This window comes from Nicotiana sylvestris, chromosome 4, assembly GCF_000393655.2.
Source record: "Nicotiana sylvestris chromosome 4, ASM39365v2, whole genome shotgun sequence".
NCBI lineage: Eukaryota > Viridiplantae > Streptophyta > Magnoliopsida > Solanales > Solanaceae > Nicotiana > Nicotiana sylvestris.
Window position 1 is genome coordinate 181,247,709 of NC_091060.1, and position 18,211 is coordinate 181,265,919.

The following is an 18,211-nucleotide window of genomic DNA, read 5'->3' on the forward strand; positions in this document are numbered from 1 at the left end:
ATCAATTTCAACCAAAATACAGCAAATATGACCAATTTCTAAACAATTTTCAACAACAAATTCAAACTAAATGATGAACAACAAAGAAACAACTAAAATTATTTTGATTGAACAATATTTTTTAACAACAAACAAACCTACTTGATTTCTAAATTCAATAATCATTTGAACTTAAAATTAAGTATAACAACATTACAACCAACAATTTCTATATTAAAACTAAACAAGATCATGAAATAACTGAAGAAATAATCAAAAATGATAAACAACAAACAAGAAGATCAAACTTATACTAATTTCGGATTCAAGAACAATCAAACAAAGTATGGACATAAATGAAAAGATTCAACAACAATAACAAGCAAGTTTTATTCAAATTCGAATTAAACTCGAATTAAGCTTAAACAAAACAAATAAACATATTCAAATCACTAAACTTCAAATAATCAATTGATCTTTTTAAATTAAATCCAACAAAATTATAACAAAGATACATGATTCAAACTAAATAAACAAAAATTAAAAACCAAAACATAAACTCTCACTAAATCACTGGATTAAAAACGAACTTCAAACAAAGATGAACATGAATTAAATCTATTTTAAACAACAAACATGACGGATTCAAATGATTTAAACTAACACTCTTCTATACTAAATCCTTTTAAAATTAACATAACAAACTAAAGCCAAAATTCATTGAACTTCAACTTAAAACTAAAAACATTATAATTACTAACAATTTCTACCTAAAAATAAACAAGAAAAATAAAACAACTAAATAAAAATCAAGAACAAGAATCAAACATTTAATGATTTCGGATCCGAAAAATATCAAACAAATTACGGACAATAAATGAGACTCAAACCCACTAACCGGATTGAAATGATGATGATCTTGAATGAAAACAAATCTGCTCGAAAATGATTATCGTACCAAGACTACCAACGCCGAAGACGACCACGAACGGACCATCGAAGAAGATGGTCATTTGTGTCATTTGAAAAACGAAGCAGAAGGCAGCATCAGGTGAAGAAACAAGAACGCAACAAGGGCAGCTATCCACAGCTGGAAAATGCAACCATGGCAGCAGCGACGCGAAGGAGAAGAAGAAGCAACGAGCAACAGTGAAGGAGGAGGAAGAAGCAGCGGCAAGCAGTGAAGGATGAGAAGCAGCAGCAGCATCGATGGAGGAGCTGGAAGGAGGGGTCGTTCATGGCGAGGTTCTGTTCGAAGCTAGAGCTTGGAGGGGTCGTTCATGGCTTGGGCTGTGCGATGAAGAAGATGAGGAGGGCAGCCATGGATGAAGCTTCGCGACTGGATGAGCTGTTCGTGGGGATGAAGGTGATGAAGGTGTGGGCAGTGGTGAGCGTTTGGACGCAGACGAAGGACGAGGCATCCATGGATGGTGGTTGTTTTGGACGTGAAGCTGTTGAGGCGAAGCAGCGAGGGCAGCCATGGAATGGCGAGGTCGTTTGGAGCTGGAGTTGGAGAAGTAGAAGAAGAAGAAAACGCAGCAAGGGCAGCCATGGGAGGAAGGTTTGGAAGGAGAAGAAGAAGAGGGGAGGGGGGCGGATAGCTTTAGCATTTTTAGGGTTTTTTGTTTTGTAAAATGTAAGATAGGGGGTGTTGGGTATTTGGGTTATGGACCGGGTCGACCCGGTTTAAATGGACCGGGTCATGGGGAAGGTTGGGTATTTTTTGGGCTTGTGGTTTGAATTTGAAGAAGAGCCCCATTCCGATTTTCTTTGTATTTTTGCTCTCTTTTCTTCTTTTATTTTTCTAAAACTAAATTCTAAAAATCCTTAAACTATCATATATAACTAAATTAAGTTATGAAATCGCAAATTAACTCCCAATAACAATTAACACACAATTAAGTAATAATGAAATTGTACAATTGGACATTAAATGCTAAAAATGCAAAAGATGTCTATTTTTGTGATTTTCATTTTTTGTAAAACAAACTTTATTACTAACAATTTGTAGGATTAAATCCTAAATGCAAATGCGACATATTTTTGTATTTTTTATTAATTTAACAAATAAACATGCACAGACAAATACAAATAATTATCCAAAAATATCACAAAAATTCTCAAAATTGCACACCAAGAAAAATAATTTTATTTTGAATTTTTTGGGAGTAATTCTTTCATAGGGCAAAAATCACGTGCTTACACAAGCCAATGGGAAGATTTGTTATTTGTGGCTTGAATTATTTCCTTGTATTTTTAGGAAACTCATAGTCCCTATAGGTTTAGGAAAACTCATTGTCCTAATAGATTTTGGAAAGGAATTGGGAAACCTTTCTCATATATGTTTGGGACCTTTTGGGATCTATATATAGGGATTGTATTTGGGGATTCTATAGATTGTATTGTGTTTTTCTTCTCATTCATAGTGGAAAACTCTCTTTCTTTTGCCCCGAGGATTAGGCTTAGCCGAACATCGTTAAATCCTTGTGTTGATTTTTTTTCTCTATTTACTTTGTGTGAGATTGTGTGCTAGTTAACCCACGATATTCCGGAACAGGTTGTTACCTTAGAAGACCAGGGAATGTTAGCATCATAAACAAAGCACTTAACTGGGTGTTCTGTTTGTTCTTGATCCATAATGAATTTAGTTAGGTTTGTTGGGCCACTGGCCTGGAATCTGTCTAGAAATCCTTTGAAACCCTCTGGGCCGACCAGCCCGCCTTCAGAGCAATCATCGTATATAGATGTAAAAGTGATTATGGAGTCAGATAAAGCAGCTTTCAAGGCCATGGAATTGGAGAGCGTGGTAGCTACTGTGATTTTGATCCCTTTGGAAGCCAGGCGTTTTGAGAATTGGAGCATTGGGTTTATATGGCCCTGTCCCTGAACTGCTAGCACCACAATATGACGTGCTTTCTCAACCCTTTCTTGCTCCATGGTCTGCACTCTGCCAGAAAACTTATGCAATGACAAGCCACTTTGCTCTAAAGAAAGGAAGATGTCAAAAAGACTCAAAACTGTCCGCAAGTCTTTCCTCCCTTTTTTTTCTCTAATGTTCCTTTCTCTAACAAGAAATTGTTGGTTTTATTGTTTCTTCTGCTTATGATTTCTTGCTACAACATCAAGATAGCCTACTATGTTGACAGAGATAAGCCGTCTGTTTACATTGATAACATCGAGTGGGGCCAGACATAATAGACTTCTATTCTATTTGAAATGAAAGCTGTCTTTTAGTACTTTGGCTAGTAAAAGGAGTCCATCAAAAATGGAAGCCGTCCCTCTATTTTCTTCTTAAAGAATGTAATCATTAGGACATTTGTATATATTTGTTGTCCATTTATGTTCTGTATGTTTTGTCCTTTACCTTCTATTTTCTCCTATCAAATTACAACATGTGCTTGCATTCAAATGTCAGATTCCAAGAGAGACAAGTACAAGTGTACAACGTATGTGTAAACAAATTTGTGTGTAAACAAATTTGTGTGTAAACCTAAAAGACCAACAAAAAAAGAAGGCAAATGAATACCAAAGTGATAAAATTGTAAGTATCTGTAACCTCTATCAAATCCTTTGACTCGTCTTAAGAAGGAATTTGAATGCCAGCTTGATTTCAGAGTTTGCTAAGATATTGTATTATTCTTCACGAACACTTAATGATCCCCAAAAACAATAATTTTCAGTGGCTTGGATCAATCCTAAATAAGGCCACTTCAAAGAATTCTATTAAAAAGTGGCTGGTCTAGTTATTAGGGGAAACGCTCCGCACCAAATATTAGGGGAAAACACCTTTACATGTATATCTGCTATCACAGAGCATCCTGAAAAAACATACAGCTGATCAGAATGGTCACGAACAGAGAGCACCACTTGAATTTATTGAGTCCAATTAGATCCCAGAAAAAGCAGCTCACTTGCTAAAGATACAAATGTGCCAACCAAGGAGCATCGCGGAAAACTAAGTCTGCCTTCAGCTCTATGCTTGTTTTAACCAATGGATGTGAAAGATCGTCAACTTAAATATGGTTGACAAATGGATTATACTCACTGTAGGACATGAAGGTGCCCATCTATAGATGAGTTGCAAGCTGTACTCCTGCAATCAAAGAAAAACATCATATTTTTCAGAGAAAACAGGTAAACACGGAAAGTTTCAGCATGTAGATACAGGAAATGCCCCAAACCGTAAGAAAAATCAAAATTCTAGCTAAAAGGAATGATGAGTGGTTATAATCAAAGACCAGACAACGGAGAGAACGCAGTACAATGAATTCATAAAACTTGAAACCAATGACAACGTAAAACCTAAAGAGAATCCCATCAACTAAACTCATTCAACTTAAAAGAAATAAAAAGGCAAGAAATGTGGGGTCGAAGTTCCTAGGAACATCTAGATCAAATAGTGCGAGAAATATTATTTCAATAAAGTGCGTGCTATAGAAACTTGTATCATGGAAACATATTTCTTCGCTAATATGCTTGAGGATTCTAGAAACTCAACTGTATCATTTCCCAAGCAGAGAGTCACTCAACCCTTTGGCATTTCCATTATTCACAAACTGGGAGCATCAAGGAGCTGCAAGTTCTTTGTTTGGTAGTTACTCAATCGTGTATAACTATAAGATATATGCAATCTCTATCTCGTTAGTTCATTATGCCTTAAGTATCTAGAAGGTATCCAATGAGCATTCACCATCAGGGAACACAAAGCAGAAACGTTCACAATGCACATCCATTTTCAAAATGCCAGTCAAACAAGACGTAGCAACATATTCCTACTTCAGCATTGAAGTCTTACATTTTAATGCCCGAAGATGCTATAACTTTTCCTTGGCAACAAAACCACTTCCAGAATGACTTCTTCAAATCTCCACAGAAACCAAGACACTCATTAGGTGACAGTAATCATTATCCCATATCTCACCAATAATTCCCACATGAGCATTCACCATCCCTGAAATGATGAAACCTATTTCCATCTCTGACGATGATTTCACTTGCCTCAACCTTCGACATGAATTTAATTGCATTGTGGCAGTCACCACAAATCCGTAGGTTCTTGAAGACCCTAATTGTGGCTCCACGAGGAAGTTTCAAGAGCCCAAATACAACTGCCAGCTTTTCACTATGAGTTGATATAGCATACTCCTTTTGCTCAGCCTCCATATCCTGCAACACATATTGTGTGTCTGGAACATATCCCATTTTCCTCATCTTCAGTCTTAACTCCTCCAGATAGTTGTACACTGCTTGAATTTCAGGATGTGCAGTATCATCCACCAAAAAGACATGAACTGTATTCTCAACCTTAATCCAACTACATCCGGGCTCTTTTTTCACCCCTTGGTCTCTCATCAGTTTTCGTACTTTAGCAGCATCATCCCACCGGCCTGCAGCAGCAAAGGTGTTAGCCAAAAGTATGTAGGTTCCATCATGTTGTGGCGTCAACTCAAAGAGTTTTTCTGCTGCTTCAACCCCCAAATCCACGTTCCTATGAGTTCGGCAACCAGCAAGAAGAGCTTCCCACATGGGTGCCCCAGGTTTAGTAGGCATAGTCTGGATCACATCTTTTGCTTCTAATAACCTTCCAGCTCGAGACAACAAATCAATTAAACGGGCATAGTGATCTTCTCCTGGATTTATTTTGTAAACACTATGCATTATATTAAAGTAGTGTCGTCCCCTTTCTACCAATCCTGCATGACTACAAGCAGATATAACTGTGAGAAAGCTGATCCTATCAGGAGTTATATGTTCATTTAACATCTGTTCAAAAAGTTCTATGGCTTGAGCACCATATCCATGCTGTCCCAAGGCAGCAATTAATGCATTCCAAGAAACCAAATCTACACAAGGCATTGTGAGAAACACAGTACGTGCAGCTTCAATGACCCCAGATCTTCCATAAAATGTTATTAATGCATTTCCAGCTGAAAGGCTTGAATCAAATCCACGCTGGATAAGCTGAGCATGGAGTTGGCATCCAGTTTCTAGTGCTGCAAGCACTGCACAAGATGTAATAGCTCCTGCAAATGCATAGTCACACAGCTCGATCCCGTGTAGTCTCATTTGGTTGAACAGTTTAAGTGCTTCTTCCCCTTTTCCATTTTGTGCAAATCCTGATATCATTACTGTCCATGCCAGAGAATTCTTCTCTGGCATCTCATCAAAGAATAATTTAGCTTCATTAATCCGCCCTGCACCTACATATGCTGATAGAACTGCATTCCACGAAACAAGGTCCTTAAAGGCTAGATTATCAAAAACTTTTCTTGCTTCGTCGACTCTACCACATTTCCAATATAATGTTATTAAAGCGTTATGCACAGACACATGAATTTCCTCTTCTGTTCGTCTAACATAAGCATGCACCTGTTTTCCTAGAAGAAACAATCCAGCATCGGCACAAGCACTGAGGATACTAGTGCAGGTAAACTCATCTGGCTTCAACCCTGCTGAGTGCATTTTCCTTAACATATCTAATGCTTCGAAGATGAAACCTTTATGTACATAGCCAGAGATCATTGCATTCCATGCCACAAGCAACTTCTCATCCATACCATCAAACACCTTCCGAGCAGCATCAAGGTCATCATTCTTCACATACCCTGTGATAATCGTAGTCCAGGACAAGTCATCCCGCTCTGACATCTCATAAAATAATTTGCTTGCTGAGTCCATCAACACCACGGATGACGCTATGGGTGATGAAGCACATTTTACATAGACTGATATAAGTGCATTGACGACGCACTTAACTGACGCCATGCCCGACTTCACAACAGCACAATGCAGCTGCCCGCAGTGCATTTCATGATCAGCTATAAGGGCTAAAGCTGCAAGCACCGAGGTGTAGGTGTACTCATCAGGCTGAAAACTTTTCCACCTCATATCAAGAAATAGTTTTATAGCAGCATGGCCATCATTGTTGTGTGAATAGCCTGTAATCATAGCGTTGTAACAAACAGTGTCGCGGATGCTTAATGGGGTTTTATTAAAAACCTCTCTTGCAAGCTTGGGGTCACCGGAAGCAGAGTATGCAGCAATAATTGTTGTTCTTGCCACGACGTCTGGTTGGGGAATTCTATCAAACAGGTGCTTTGCATACGCAAGGCCGGAATTTTTGCAGTAAATGTCGATTAAGCGATTAAGGATGTGGCTTCGTGGCCTGAATCCGGAGGTAATCATGTTGCCATGGATTGATCGAACAAGAGCAAAAGCTGAGCTGGCATACTTTTTCTCTCGGCAAAGAAGTTGGAGCTGGACTGCGTAAAAGTTGGCAATGGTACGAGTATCTGATTGGTTTAGCAAAGACGTTTTGACGGCAGCAGCCGCATTTTTCATGACTGAAAAGGTAAAGATAGGGAATTTCACTAGTGTGAAATGTCTTACAAAGTATCATTCAGAGTCAAACAATGAAAATCAAAGAGAGAACTTTTAATCCCACTTGTTGAAGACACCCGAACGAAGAAGAGTGCCGTGGAAACTAGGATGAGAACTTGGCAAAATCAAATCCGAAGTATGATCTTTTTGCAATGTAATGAAACTAAAGAAATGTGCGTTTAGTTCCTTTTCCTCCCCTGCTTCCAACAACGTCAATGTATCCTACTTGTATATTCGTCCTGTTGCACTTTCTTCTGACAAGTTTTTGGGCTCTAAAGTTGCGAATACATAACTGAAACTTCAAATACAAACACTCCCCACTTTCTGCTGTCTAAGTTTTGTCGCGGAGCATCATATCATAGTAAAAAGCATCACTCAGGAAGAATATGGCAATTGGCTTTTGCTCATCAAACAATTAGTAAACTCAAATCCACCTCGCGAGAAGTCGTACTGATCCAGTTAAAGGCTTCGAATGAAATAATACAATGACTTTTCCAGATTCTCCTCCCATGAAGTAGGAAAATTACTGACTTACTGTAACTCAGGGCTGTCCATGTTGGGATCGAAATAACATGGTGCATGCGGAAACTAACAATACAAAGCTTGGTGGACGATAAATCAGACGACAAAAGAAAAATATATTAAACTAAGCATAATAGTTTATAATGGTTTGGTCAATTAATCTACATATGATAAAACTAATATAAAAGAAGAAAAACTATCGAGAGAAAAATCTCTCCCTAAACAAATTCTTTAATGACTAAATTGTAGATATTTTTTGTTGTACTATTGTGAGAAGTAGAGTTCCTTAATTTATAGATATGCAAAACTTGTCTTCCAAGAAAAAGATAAGACATATTAAGGAAATTTAATCCTTTTAGGAGTCTTTTTCCATTCCTTTAAAAAAGAGAGTCCTAATAGATTAGAAATTCAGGACAAATCCTAACAATCTCCCCTTGGCCTGAATTTTCTTGACAAAGTTGATTCACCTTCTTCACATAATCTCCGTCACTGCTGCTTGTCATGATTAAAAATCGGTAAAGGTTGAAAATCTTGATATTGATTCAAAGAAGCCCAAGTATGGGTTAAAAGGATCCTACGTGTTAAGAATAAACATGGAGTAAAAGAAGCTCATGCATTAAAAAGAAGCGTGAGTTAAAACCGGCATTGGAACTCATGCGTTACAAGTATGCATGACTTAAAAATGGCATTGGTTAAAAGTGACCAAAATATGGGTTAAAAAGAGAGATGCAGCAGCAGGCGTTTTAAATACAATTGTGATTGTAAATTTATATCCACATGTAGTATGTTGAATAAATCTTCATTATCGTCATAATCTAAACACGCATTGAATCTGTCTTCAACCTCGTTCAACCGTTGACTCTGAATCATTGGCTCTGATACCACTTGTTGGGATCGAAATAACATGGTGCATGCGGAAACTAACAATACAAAGCTTGGTGGACGATAAATCAGACGACAAAAGAAAAATTTACTAAACTAAGCATAATAGTTTATAATAGTTTGGTCAATTAATCTACATATGATAAAACTAATATAAAAGAAGAAAAACTATCGAGAGAAAAATCTCTCCCTAAACAAATTCTTTAATGACTAAATTGTAGATATTTTTTGTTGTACTATTGTGAGAAGTAGAGATCCTTAATTTATAGATATGCAAAACTTGTCTTTCAAGAAAAGGATAAGACACATTAAGGAAATTTAATCCTTTTAGGAGTCTTTTTCCATTCCTTTAAGAAAGAGAGTCCTAATAGATTAGAAATTCAGGACAAATCCTAACAATCTCCCCTTGGCCTGAATTTTCTTGACAAAGTTGATTCACCTTCTTCACATAATCTTCGTCACTGTTGCTTGCCATGATTAAAAATCGGTAAAGGTTGAAAATCTTGATATTGAATCGAAGAAGCCCAAGTATGGGTTAAAAGGATCTCACGTGTTAAGAATAAACATGGGGTAAAAGAAGCTCATGCATTAAAAAGAAGCGTAAGTTAAAACCGGCATTGGAACTCATGCGTTACAAGTATGCATGACTTAAAAATGGCATTGGTTAAAAGTGGCCAAAATATGGGTTAAAAAGAGAGATGCAGCAGCAGGCGTTTTGAATACAATTGTGATTGTAAATTTATATCCACATGTAGTATGTTGAATAAATCTTCATTATCGTCCTAATCTAAACACGCATTGAATCTGTCTTCAACCTCGTTCAACCGTTGACTCTGAATCATTGGCTCTGATACCACTTGTTGGGATCGAAATAACATGGTGCATGCGGAAACTAACAATACAAAGCTTGGTGGACGATAAATCAGACGACAAAAGAAAAATTTACTAAACTAAGCATAATAGTTTATAATAGTTTGGTCAATTAATCTACATATGATAAAACTAATATAAAAGAAGAAAAACTATCGAGAGAAAAATCTCTCCCTAAACAAATTCTTTAATGACTAAATTGTAGATATTTTTTGTTGTACTATTGTGAGAAGTAGAGATCCTTAATTTATAGATATGCAAAACTTGTCTTCCAAGAAAAGGATAAGACATATTAAGGAAATTTAATCCTTTTAGGAGTCTTTTTACATTCCTTTAAGAAAGAGAGTCCTAATAGATTAGAAATTCAGGACAAATCCTAACAATCTCCCCTTGGCCTGAATTTTCTTGACAAAGTTGATTCACCTTCTTCACATAATCTTCGTCACTGTTGCTTGCCATGATTAAAAATCGGTAAAGGTTGAAAATCTTGATATTGATTCGAAGAAGCCCAAGTATGGGTTAAAAGGATCTCACGTGTTAAGAATAAACATGGGGTAAAAGAAGCTCATGCATTAAAAAGAAGCGTGAGTTAAAACCGGCATTGGAACTCATGCGTTACAAGTATGCATGACTTAAAAATGGCATTGGTTAAAAGTGGCCAAAATATGGGTTAAAAAGAGAGATGCAGCAGCAGGCGTTTTGAATACATTTGTGATTGTAAATTTATATCCACATGTAGTATGTTGAATAAATCTTCATTATCGTCCTGATCTAAACACGCATTGTATCTGTCTTCAACCTCGTTCAACCGTTGACTCTGAATCATTGGCTCTGATACCACTTGTTGGGATCGAAATAACATGGTGCATGCGGAAACTAACAATACAAAGCTTGGTGGACGATAAATCAGACGACAAAAGAAAAATATACTAAACTAAGCATAATAGTTTATAATGGTTTGGGCAATTGATCTATATATGATAAAACTAATATAAAAGAAGAAAAACTCTCGAGAGAAAATTCTCTCCCTAAACAAACTCTTTAATGACTACATTGTAGATATTTTTGTTGTACTATTGTGAGAAGTAGAGATCCTTAATTTATAGATATGCAAAACTTGTCTTCCAAGAAAAGGATAAGACATATTAAGGAAATTTAATCCTTTTAGGAGTCTTTTTCCATTCCTTTAAGAAAGAGAGTCCTAATTGATTAGAAATTCAGGACAAATCCTAACAGTCCAAAGGGGTAGAACTATTGTTAATATGGCATTTAGTTTTTATGGAGTATTTTTAATATTGAGCAAAATAGTCACTATTGCATTAAAAATAATAGAAAAGATGCTTTTACCCTTTGTTCATGAGTGTTGTGTAAATATTAAGGACATGGTATCCTTAACATTTACACTGCACACATGAAGTTAAGGACGCCATGTCGTTAATATTTACACTATACATATGAAGTTAAGGACTTGACAGGACACTTTGTCCTTAATATTTACACATCATTCATGAAGTTAAGGACACCATGTCCTTAATATTTTACACAACATTCATGAAGTTAAGGACACCATGTCCTTAATATTTACACAGCACTCATGTCTAGTACAAAGGTATTTTCGTTCGGGCGGATAAAAATTTATTAAGCACTGGCTAAAGAGCAAATACATTTTAAATAGTGGCTAAAGAGTAAAGACATCTCTAATTAGTGGCTAACTGTGCACTTTCCCCTCCAACGGGACGGGTCAGCCCTACCCATCTCGGTCTTGGTCCCATCCCAGCCAGTAACTGTTAAACAGGACTGGGCCCATAGTAGACGGAGCCACTAATTAGAGATGTCTTTACTCTTTAGCCACTGTTTAAAAATGTATTTACTCTTTAGTCAAGAAAACTACCCTCTATAGCCTCTCAAAATTTTAATAGCCCATGTTTTGTCCTACTTACAAAAAATGGCCCTTCGGCCCAAACGTATTGCATATAGTAGCCGAAAGGAATAAGCATGACAACACAAGCGCCTGTAGCTCAGTGGATAGAGCGCATGTTTCCTAAGCCAAAGGTCGTAGGTTCGACCCCTACCTGGCACAATAGAACAACCTTTTTTGCCTTTTTAAATGTACTTCTGGATCTGATAAGTATTAGCTAACAATTGAATGAAATATGTAATGCAGGTCATATAAGAAATGTCTATTTTGTATATTTTTTTATATAATAACAGTCTATTTTTGTATATTTTTTGTATAATAACAGACTATTTTGTATATTTTTTGCATAGTGACAGTCTATTTTGTATATTTTTGTATAGTAACAGTCTATTTGTATAGTGATAGTCTATTTTTGTATATTTTTTGTATAGTAACAGTCTATTTTGTATAGTGACAGTCTATTTTGTATAGTGATAGTCCATTTTGTATATATTTTATATAGTGAGAGCTAATAGTCTCAGTTTTATAATCAGAAACGGTCTCCATTTTATCAGCAAAGTTTTTTGATAAATCAATAGGTCTAATATTTAAACCAGAAAGCTTTTTATCTAAAAGCTGAGCTAAGTCATCAAGAGATTTAAATTTAAAATCCTGAATCTCAGGAGGTCTTTGAATATGAGTAAGAATGTTTTGATCAACTGTTTTACTTCCTGAAGTGGAGGCAATATCAGTTGGTCCTTTCTTAGTACCCATTTCTTTTATTAAAATAGTCAAATCATCAAGTGAGAGCTTGATGTTCTTTTTCGGTAGTCCGCACGGCCATCCAGATCTAGCTGCTTTAGTACACTTTAAAGGTTGGCGGTAGTCCGCACGACCAATAAGGATTCGAAATATACGGAAATTCTATTATAGTTTAATGACTGTATGGAAGGATCTATATCCTTTTACCCAAGCAAGGGGCCTGTCTAAGCCCGATACATACTCTTACTGAGCCCATGTGTCTAGCAGTTCTAACTGTGAAAGAGGTAGCCCTTTCGACAACTTCAGCGGGCTTTAATGTCACAGCTGGCTAGACGTAGCCACTAAGGCAAAGCCAATAAGAGTAGTACCAGAACCGACTGTACCACCATCTTGGAACCAAATCAAGAAACTATATTACAATTTCTTTATATTTTGAAAGAGTCTGGATTCTTCATGGTTAATATGCAAGAGAAATTAGTGCTTCAACATAGATATGAATCCGTTTAGCCGGACATAGTCACGGCTAGGGAGAGATACTAAAAATACTTAAAAGAAGAATAAATATGTACCTTGTAGGCCGAGAAGCAAGGCCCTGAAGATGAACTTCAAAACTTTTATTAATTCTTGAACTCGATTTACAAACTAAGCTATGAACTAAGTGTTTACAAAGGGGGTTGGTTGAGAGAGAGAGAGAGGAGAGAGAAAGTCGAGAGAGAGGGGGGTTCCGGCCTTCTTCTTCTTCAAATGAAGAAGCATTCTTAAATAACAAAAAAAAAGAATCTTGAATAGTAAAATGGGTCCCACATCTGGGTCCCTACACAGTGTTTTTACTGTAGATAAACAGTGTTTCTACTGTTGATGAACAGTGTATCTACTGTTTAAGTGGGTCCTGGCGGCTGATAAGCTGTCAAGTCTTCTTTTTGTCCATATTTTGCATCTGTTGGAGGAATTCTTCCACCTTGTCAATTTCTCTGTCAGATAATATCATTTCTGGCTGTATAGGTTGAGTATCTTCTACGAGGTCATCACCACTCGTCTCACTTCTCATTGAAGTGTCTGATTTTTCACACTGATCTAGTGATTGGAGCAGATTTCTTTTCAATCCTTCTAAGTATTGATTTATCAAATCCATTTTATCTCCATCTTGGATTGATATTCTCCGAGCAATATGTTTAACAGTGCTTTCTTCTACTATCCTTTTTTGAGGGGCTGTCACATATAAATGAATTTGTGTTTTTATAGAATCTAATAATTCTTGGCCGTATAACGTCTTTGTTTTGGGATCAGTTTTCATCAATTTGTCCCAAAAATTGTTGTAGAATACCCTATATAAACAAGGGATTTGTTCTTCCGTATAACCCATTTCCGGGGTCCATTTATGGATCCAGGGGATAGAAAATTCAATAAAGAAGTAAATCTGATCAATTTTTTCTAGATAGCAGATATGATCTGCGTGATATAAATCTGTTAAGAACGGAGAGGCTTTTGTCCATTCTTTGTATAATTTTAGGAATGGTTCAGGCAAAATTTTGGTAGTAGGACCGTGGTATGACCACCAGTTTAAAAACCAGTTAGGGATAGGTCCTGTAAATACCTATCTGCGTGATATAAATCTGTTAAGAACGGAGAGGCTTTTGTCCATTCTTTGTATAATTTCAGGAATGGTTCAGGCAAAATTTTGGTAGTAGGACCGTGGTATGACCACCAGTTTAAAAACCAGTTAGGGATAGGTCCTGTAAATACCTTGGCGCATACCTTGATAAACCAAGTATGCTTATGTCTTTCATTGTTATAATAAAGCACTCTATCAAATGCTTGAATATAATCCCAATAAGTGAAATTCATTGGTGATTTATTAAGGCTTATCTGCCTTTCTTTCATTGTGGAAATACCCCATTCTTCAACAGATATAATCTGTTTGATAATGACTTTTGAAAAGTTATAAACATTTTCATTTGTGTTATAACCTGAAAAGTGCTGGAATTCTGCACTACCTGTACTGATCAGGATAGTTTCATAATAGGTGCGGGTTTTATATGATTCACCCGGATAGTATAATCCATTAATCAGATATCTCTGAAATATTTTCCACGGTTCTTCTTTTCTCTGAATCTCAGAGTTTTCAAGGAGAAATATCATTTCTCTTTTTGGTAACTTTTCATATGACTTGATATCGTCATTGTCTTCCTCTTTAGCAATTGAAGCAAAAGTATCACTTTGCTTTTTGGATGCTAAATAAGCCTGCAGATGTCCGTATAACGGACTGTCTTCTGGAATATCTTCCAGATGTATAGAATGTCCTGAGGATTCTCCTGTATGCGGCACCTTTGAGTTTATCAAACTCTTTTTTCCTCTTTGTATTACTGGAGAGGTTGATGAGGATCCGTATGACGATCCCTGAGAATAAGTCCTACTAGGGGAAGATCTTCCCCTACCTCTGCCCCGGGTGACCCATGAAGGGTCCATTCTGCGGAAATTGCAAATCATTATTAATTAAAAAGTGATTGCAAATCATTATTAATTAAAAAGGATAGCATAATTCTAGTGCTGATATCATCTTGACCGAAGGGACACACATTTTCAATTAACTGAAGAATATCAATAACTTCTTGAAAATTATAGTGTTCTTCTTCCCTTGTTTGAATAATGTCAGCCATAATAATATCAAGTATAACTTCTTGTAAGTCTCTATTTAATTTAATCACTTTAAGAATAGTGATTAGTACCTTATCATCAAAAAACATGGTATAATAATTCATAATCTATTCTAAATATTCCCGGGATAGAAAATCCGGAAGGGAATTATCAATTCCTTTTTTGTATTGTATTTCAAAATCGAAAGGTGCTAGCTGAGCCTGCCATCTAGCAAATATTAATTTTGAAGCATCGTGCTTAAAATCTTTGTCAAACATGTATTTAACCGATTGAGCATCAGTTTTTATCAAAAACTTTTGGTTGTATAAGTCGTCTTGAAATTTTAATACACACTTAACAATTGTTAACATTTCATGCGCCACAGTAGCGTATTTCTTTTGGGCTTCGGTCCATTTACCAGAGTGAAATCTTATTAAGTATTCACTCTTATTATTGGGATTTACTTGTTTCAAAATCCCTCCATATCCAACATTAGACGCATCTGTCTCGATAATCTTTTGCCAAGTAGGATTGGCAAGGGTTAAACATGGTAAAGATTTAACACGCCCTTTAATACTTTTGACTAACTCAGTATGTTGGTTAGTCCAAGGGTGTTTATGATCTTTCTTTAGCCGATCGTATAGAGGGGCTAGATCTCGTGACAAACTTTTATAAAAAGGGGATATATAATTCAGACTTCCCAAAAATCTTTGTAATTGAGTCCTGTCAGTGATAACATCAGGAAATTTTGAGGCAAAATCAATAGATCTTTGTATTGGGGTAATTTTTCCCTGGCAAATATTATGACCTAGAAAACGAACATTTGTTTGGAATAGACTCATCTTGGGCTTAGAGATTACTAAACCGTTTTGTATAACAATTTTCTTGAAAATATCAAGATGCTTAATATGCATCTCCAGAGTTTTAGAAAATACCAATATGTCGTCAATATAAACGATGATAAAATCCAAATATGGGTTAAAAATATCATTCATAATTTTTTGAAATTCAGAAGGGGCATTTTTCAAACCAAATGGCATAACATTCCATTCATATTGCCCAAATGGAACATTAAAAGCAGTCCTATAAGTATGCTCTTTAAATATTTGAATTTGCCAATAACCAGATTTTAAATCAAATTTTGAAAATATATTGGCGTCATATAATCTGGATAGCAAGTCCCTTTTATTAGGGATAGGATACCTAATCCATTTTAGATGTTTATTTAATGGTTTATAATTTATGACTAAGCGAGGAATACCTCGTTCCTTCTCTGCCGCATTATTAACATAAAAGGCAGAACATGACCAAGGAGATTTTGAGGGTTTTATCAAACCCTTTTGTAACAAACTATCAATCTCGTTTTTGCAGAATTCAACTAGCTCAGCATTCATCTGGCAAGGTCGAGATTTAGTAGGAATATCATCCTCAGAGAAGGTTTCTTCGTATGGAAGAGTTACAATATGCCTTTTCCTGTTCCAAAAGGCACTAGGGTGATCGGCGCAAACATCAACGGCCATTTTTTCAGCAATTAATTTAATCTTCTGCTGAACTTTTGCAGATTGTATAGTATCGAATATATTCATACTAAGAATTTCTAATTGTAGTGAATCAACATGCCTTTGTTTCATATTAATCAAGGCATTAATATCTCTAGTTACGGGATCTGTAACAAAGGAATAGCTTATCTTTTTATCTTGATAAGTAGCAGAAAAACCATGTTTATCTATATTATTAAACGGATAAATAGCATTAATAAAAGGTGTTCCAAGTATGATTGGAGGGTATAACTGGTTTTTTACCAAAAAGAAGAAATGTGGAATACAGACTTTATTCTGGCAAATATGAGTATTAGGCAATTTGTACTCTATATCTAAAGCATGACCAGAAGCGGATTTCACCAAATGAGTAGTCTTTTGAAAATATCTAGTAGGAATCAATCCTTCCTGAATGCAGCTTACATCTGCACCACTATCAATCATAGCTATATCAGTTATAGAAAAATTATTATCAATTAAAATAGTACATTTAATATACCATTTGTGTGCAGTAACAATTTGCATCATACCTAAAAATAAATCAGATTTTTCATCAGAAATTTCTTTTCCTTTATCATTAGAAAAATCAGAAAATCCTTTAGTCGAAGATTCAGGTAGAGAATTATTTTTCTCAATTTGAGTAATCCGGTGATCGCAAATCATTTGATTTTGCTTAAGAGACTTAATATCTCTTTTCAAATTTTCGATTTCTTCTTTTAAATCATCAAAAGAAGTATCTCGACTAGGAGTACTGGACTTTTGAAGTCTTCTATTTATTTCAGATAAAGAATATGGTGCAAAGTGTTCAAATTCGTTTTTGTATTTTTCAACAGTTTTTGAACTACTAGAACTTGAACTTGCAGCTAAAGTAATAATTTTTTCACGAAGTTTTTCATCAGTAACTTCTTTTAAAAGTTCTATTACATTGTCAGATGTAATAGTTTTTATATTAAGATCATCAAATTGTGATTTCAATTTATAAAATTCATCACTATCACAAGCACAAATATCATTTTTGCATGTAGTGCAAGAAATATCTACATTTTTATTATTATCAGAAAAATCAATTAACTCAACTTCAGCTTCAGATTCAGTCTCTGAGTAATAGTCAGATTCTGATCCCGAAGTGTATAACAAGCCATAAACCTTATCGTGTAACTCATCATCGAGTTCTAAGGTTTTTAGCTTTTGAAGCTTGCAGTTTGGAGAAATATGACCAAACTTTCCACACTTATAACACTTAATATCAGCGAGATCACGTTTGGATCTATTCTTCGCAAATCGAGTAGATTTCCTGTTCGCTTTTCTAGTATCACGTTCTTCCTTAGGCCTATATCTAGACCTCTTTTTCTTATACGGGCTATCCGGGTTAGGGTACCTATGATATTTGGTTTTCTTCTTCCTATTTTGAGTGGAAGTTCCGGGTAAACCAAACTGGGTACAAAAGTCACCTACTTGGGACCTTTCTTTAAGCTTATCTATCTTAAGCTGTCTAGAAAGTCTTAGCTCATTACATAATTTTAGACCTTCTTCTGTACAAACACCTATAAGCTTACCATAGGTATAATTATTATACAGAATCTCTCCGCAACTACCTTTTAACACATTCCTTACTCTTTCAGCAAATAAGGAAGGGAGGCCGTCTATAAACTTGGCTTTCCAGTGCTCATATCTATTCTCGGGTAGTTCCATAACTCTACTCATAAAAGTATCTTTATACCATCTAAACTCACTAAGGGTCTTACAT

At 35.8% G+C, this 18,211-nt stretch overlaps 1 protein-coding gene across 4 annotated transcripts; it reads right to left on the reverse strand.

The window, feature by feature from the left end:
- Window positions 1–3,479: 3,479 nt before the first annotated feature.
- On the reverse strand, window positions 3,480–7,805 carry LOC104227348 (pentatricopeptide repeat-containing protein At1g25360). Of its 4 annotated transcripts, XM_070172459.1 has the most exons (3): window positions 4,478–7,805; window positions 3,891–4,072; window positions 3,480–3,797 (listed from the first exon to the last, which is right to left on the reverse strand). In XM_070172459.1, the coding sequence occupies exon 1, from the start codon at window positions 7,318–7,320 to the stop codon at window positions 4,897–4,899; it is 2,424 nt and encodes an 807-aa protein (XP_070028560.1). In that variant the 5' UTR covers window positions 7,321–7,805; the 3' UTR covers window positions 3,480–3,797; window positions 3,891–4,072; window positions 4,478–4,896. The 4 variants fall into 4 exon arrangements, with proteins under 4 accessions (XP_070028560.1, XP_009777873.1, XP_009777874.1 ...); XM_009779571.2 differs by having other exon boundaries at window positions 3,480–4,072; window positions 4,775–7,805; XM_009779572.2 differs by having other exon boundaries at window positions 3,480–4,072.
- Between the last annotated feature and the right edge of the window lie 10,406 nt (window positions 7,806–18,211).

Excerpts from the sequence above, each read along its gene's own strand:
- LOC104227348 (XM_009779571.2), bottom strand. The coding sequence starts at position 7,320 with ATGAAAAATGCGGCTGCTGCCGTCAAAACGTCTTTGCTAAACCAATCA.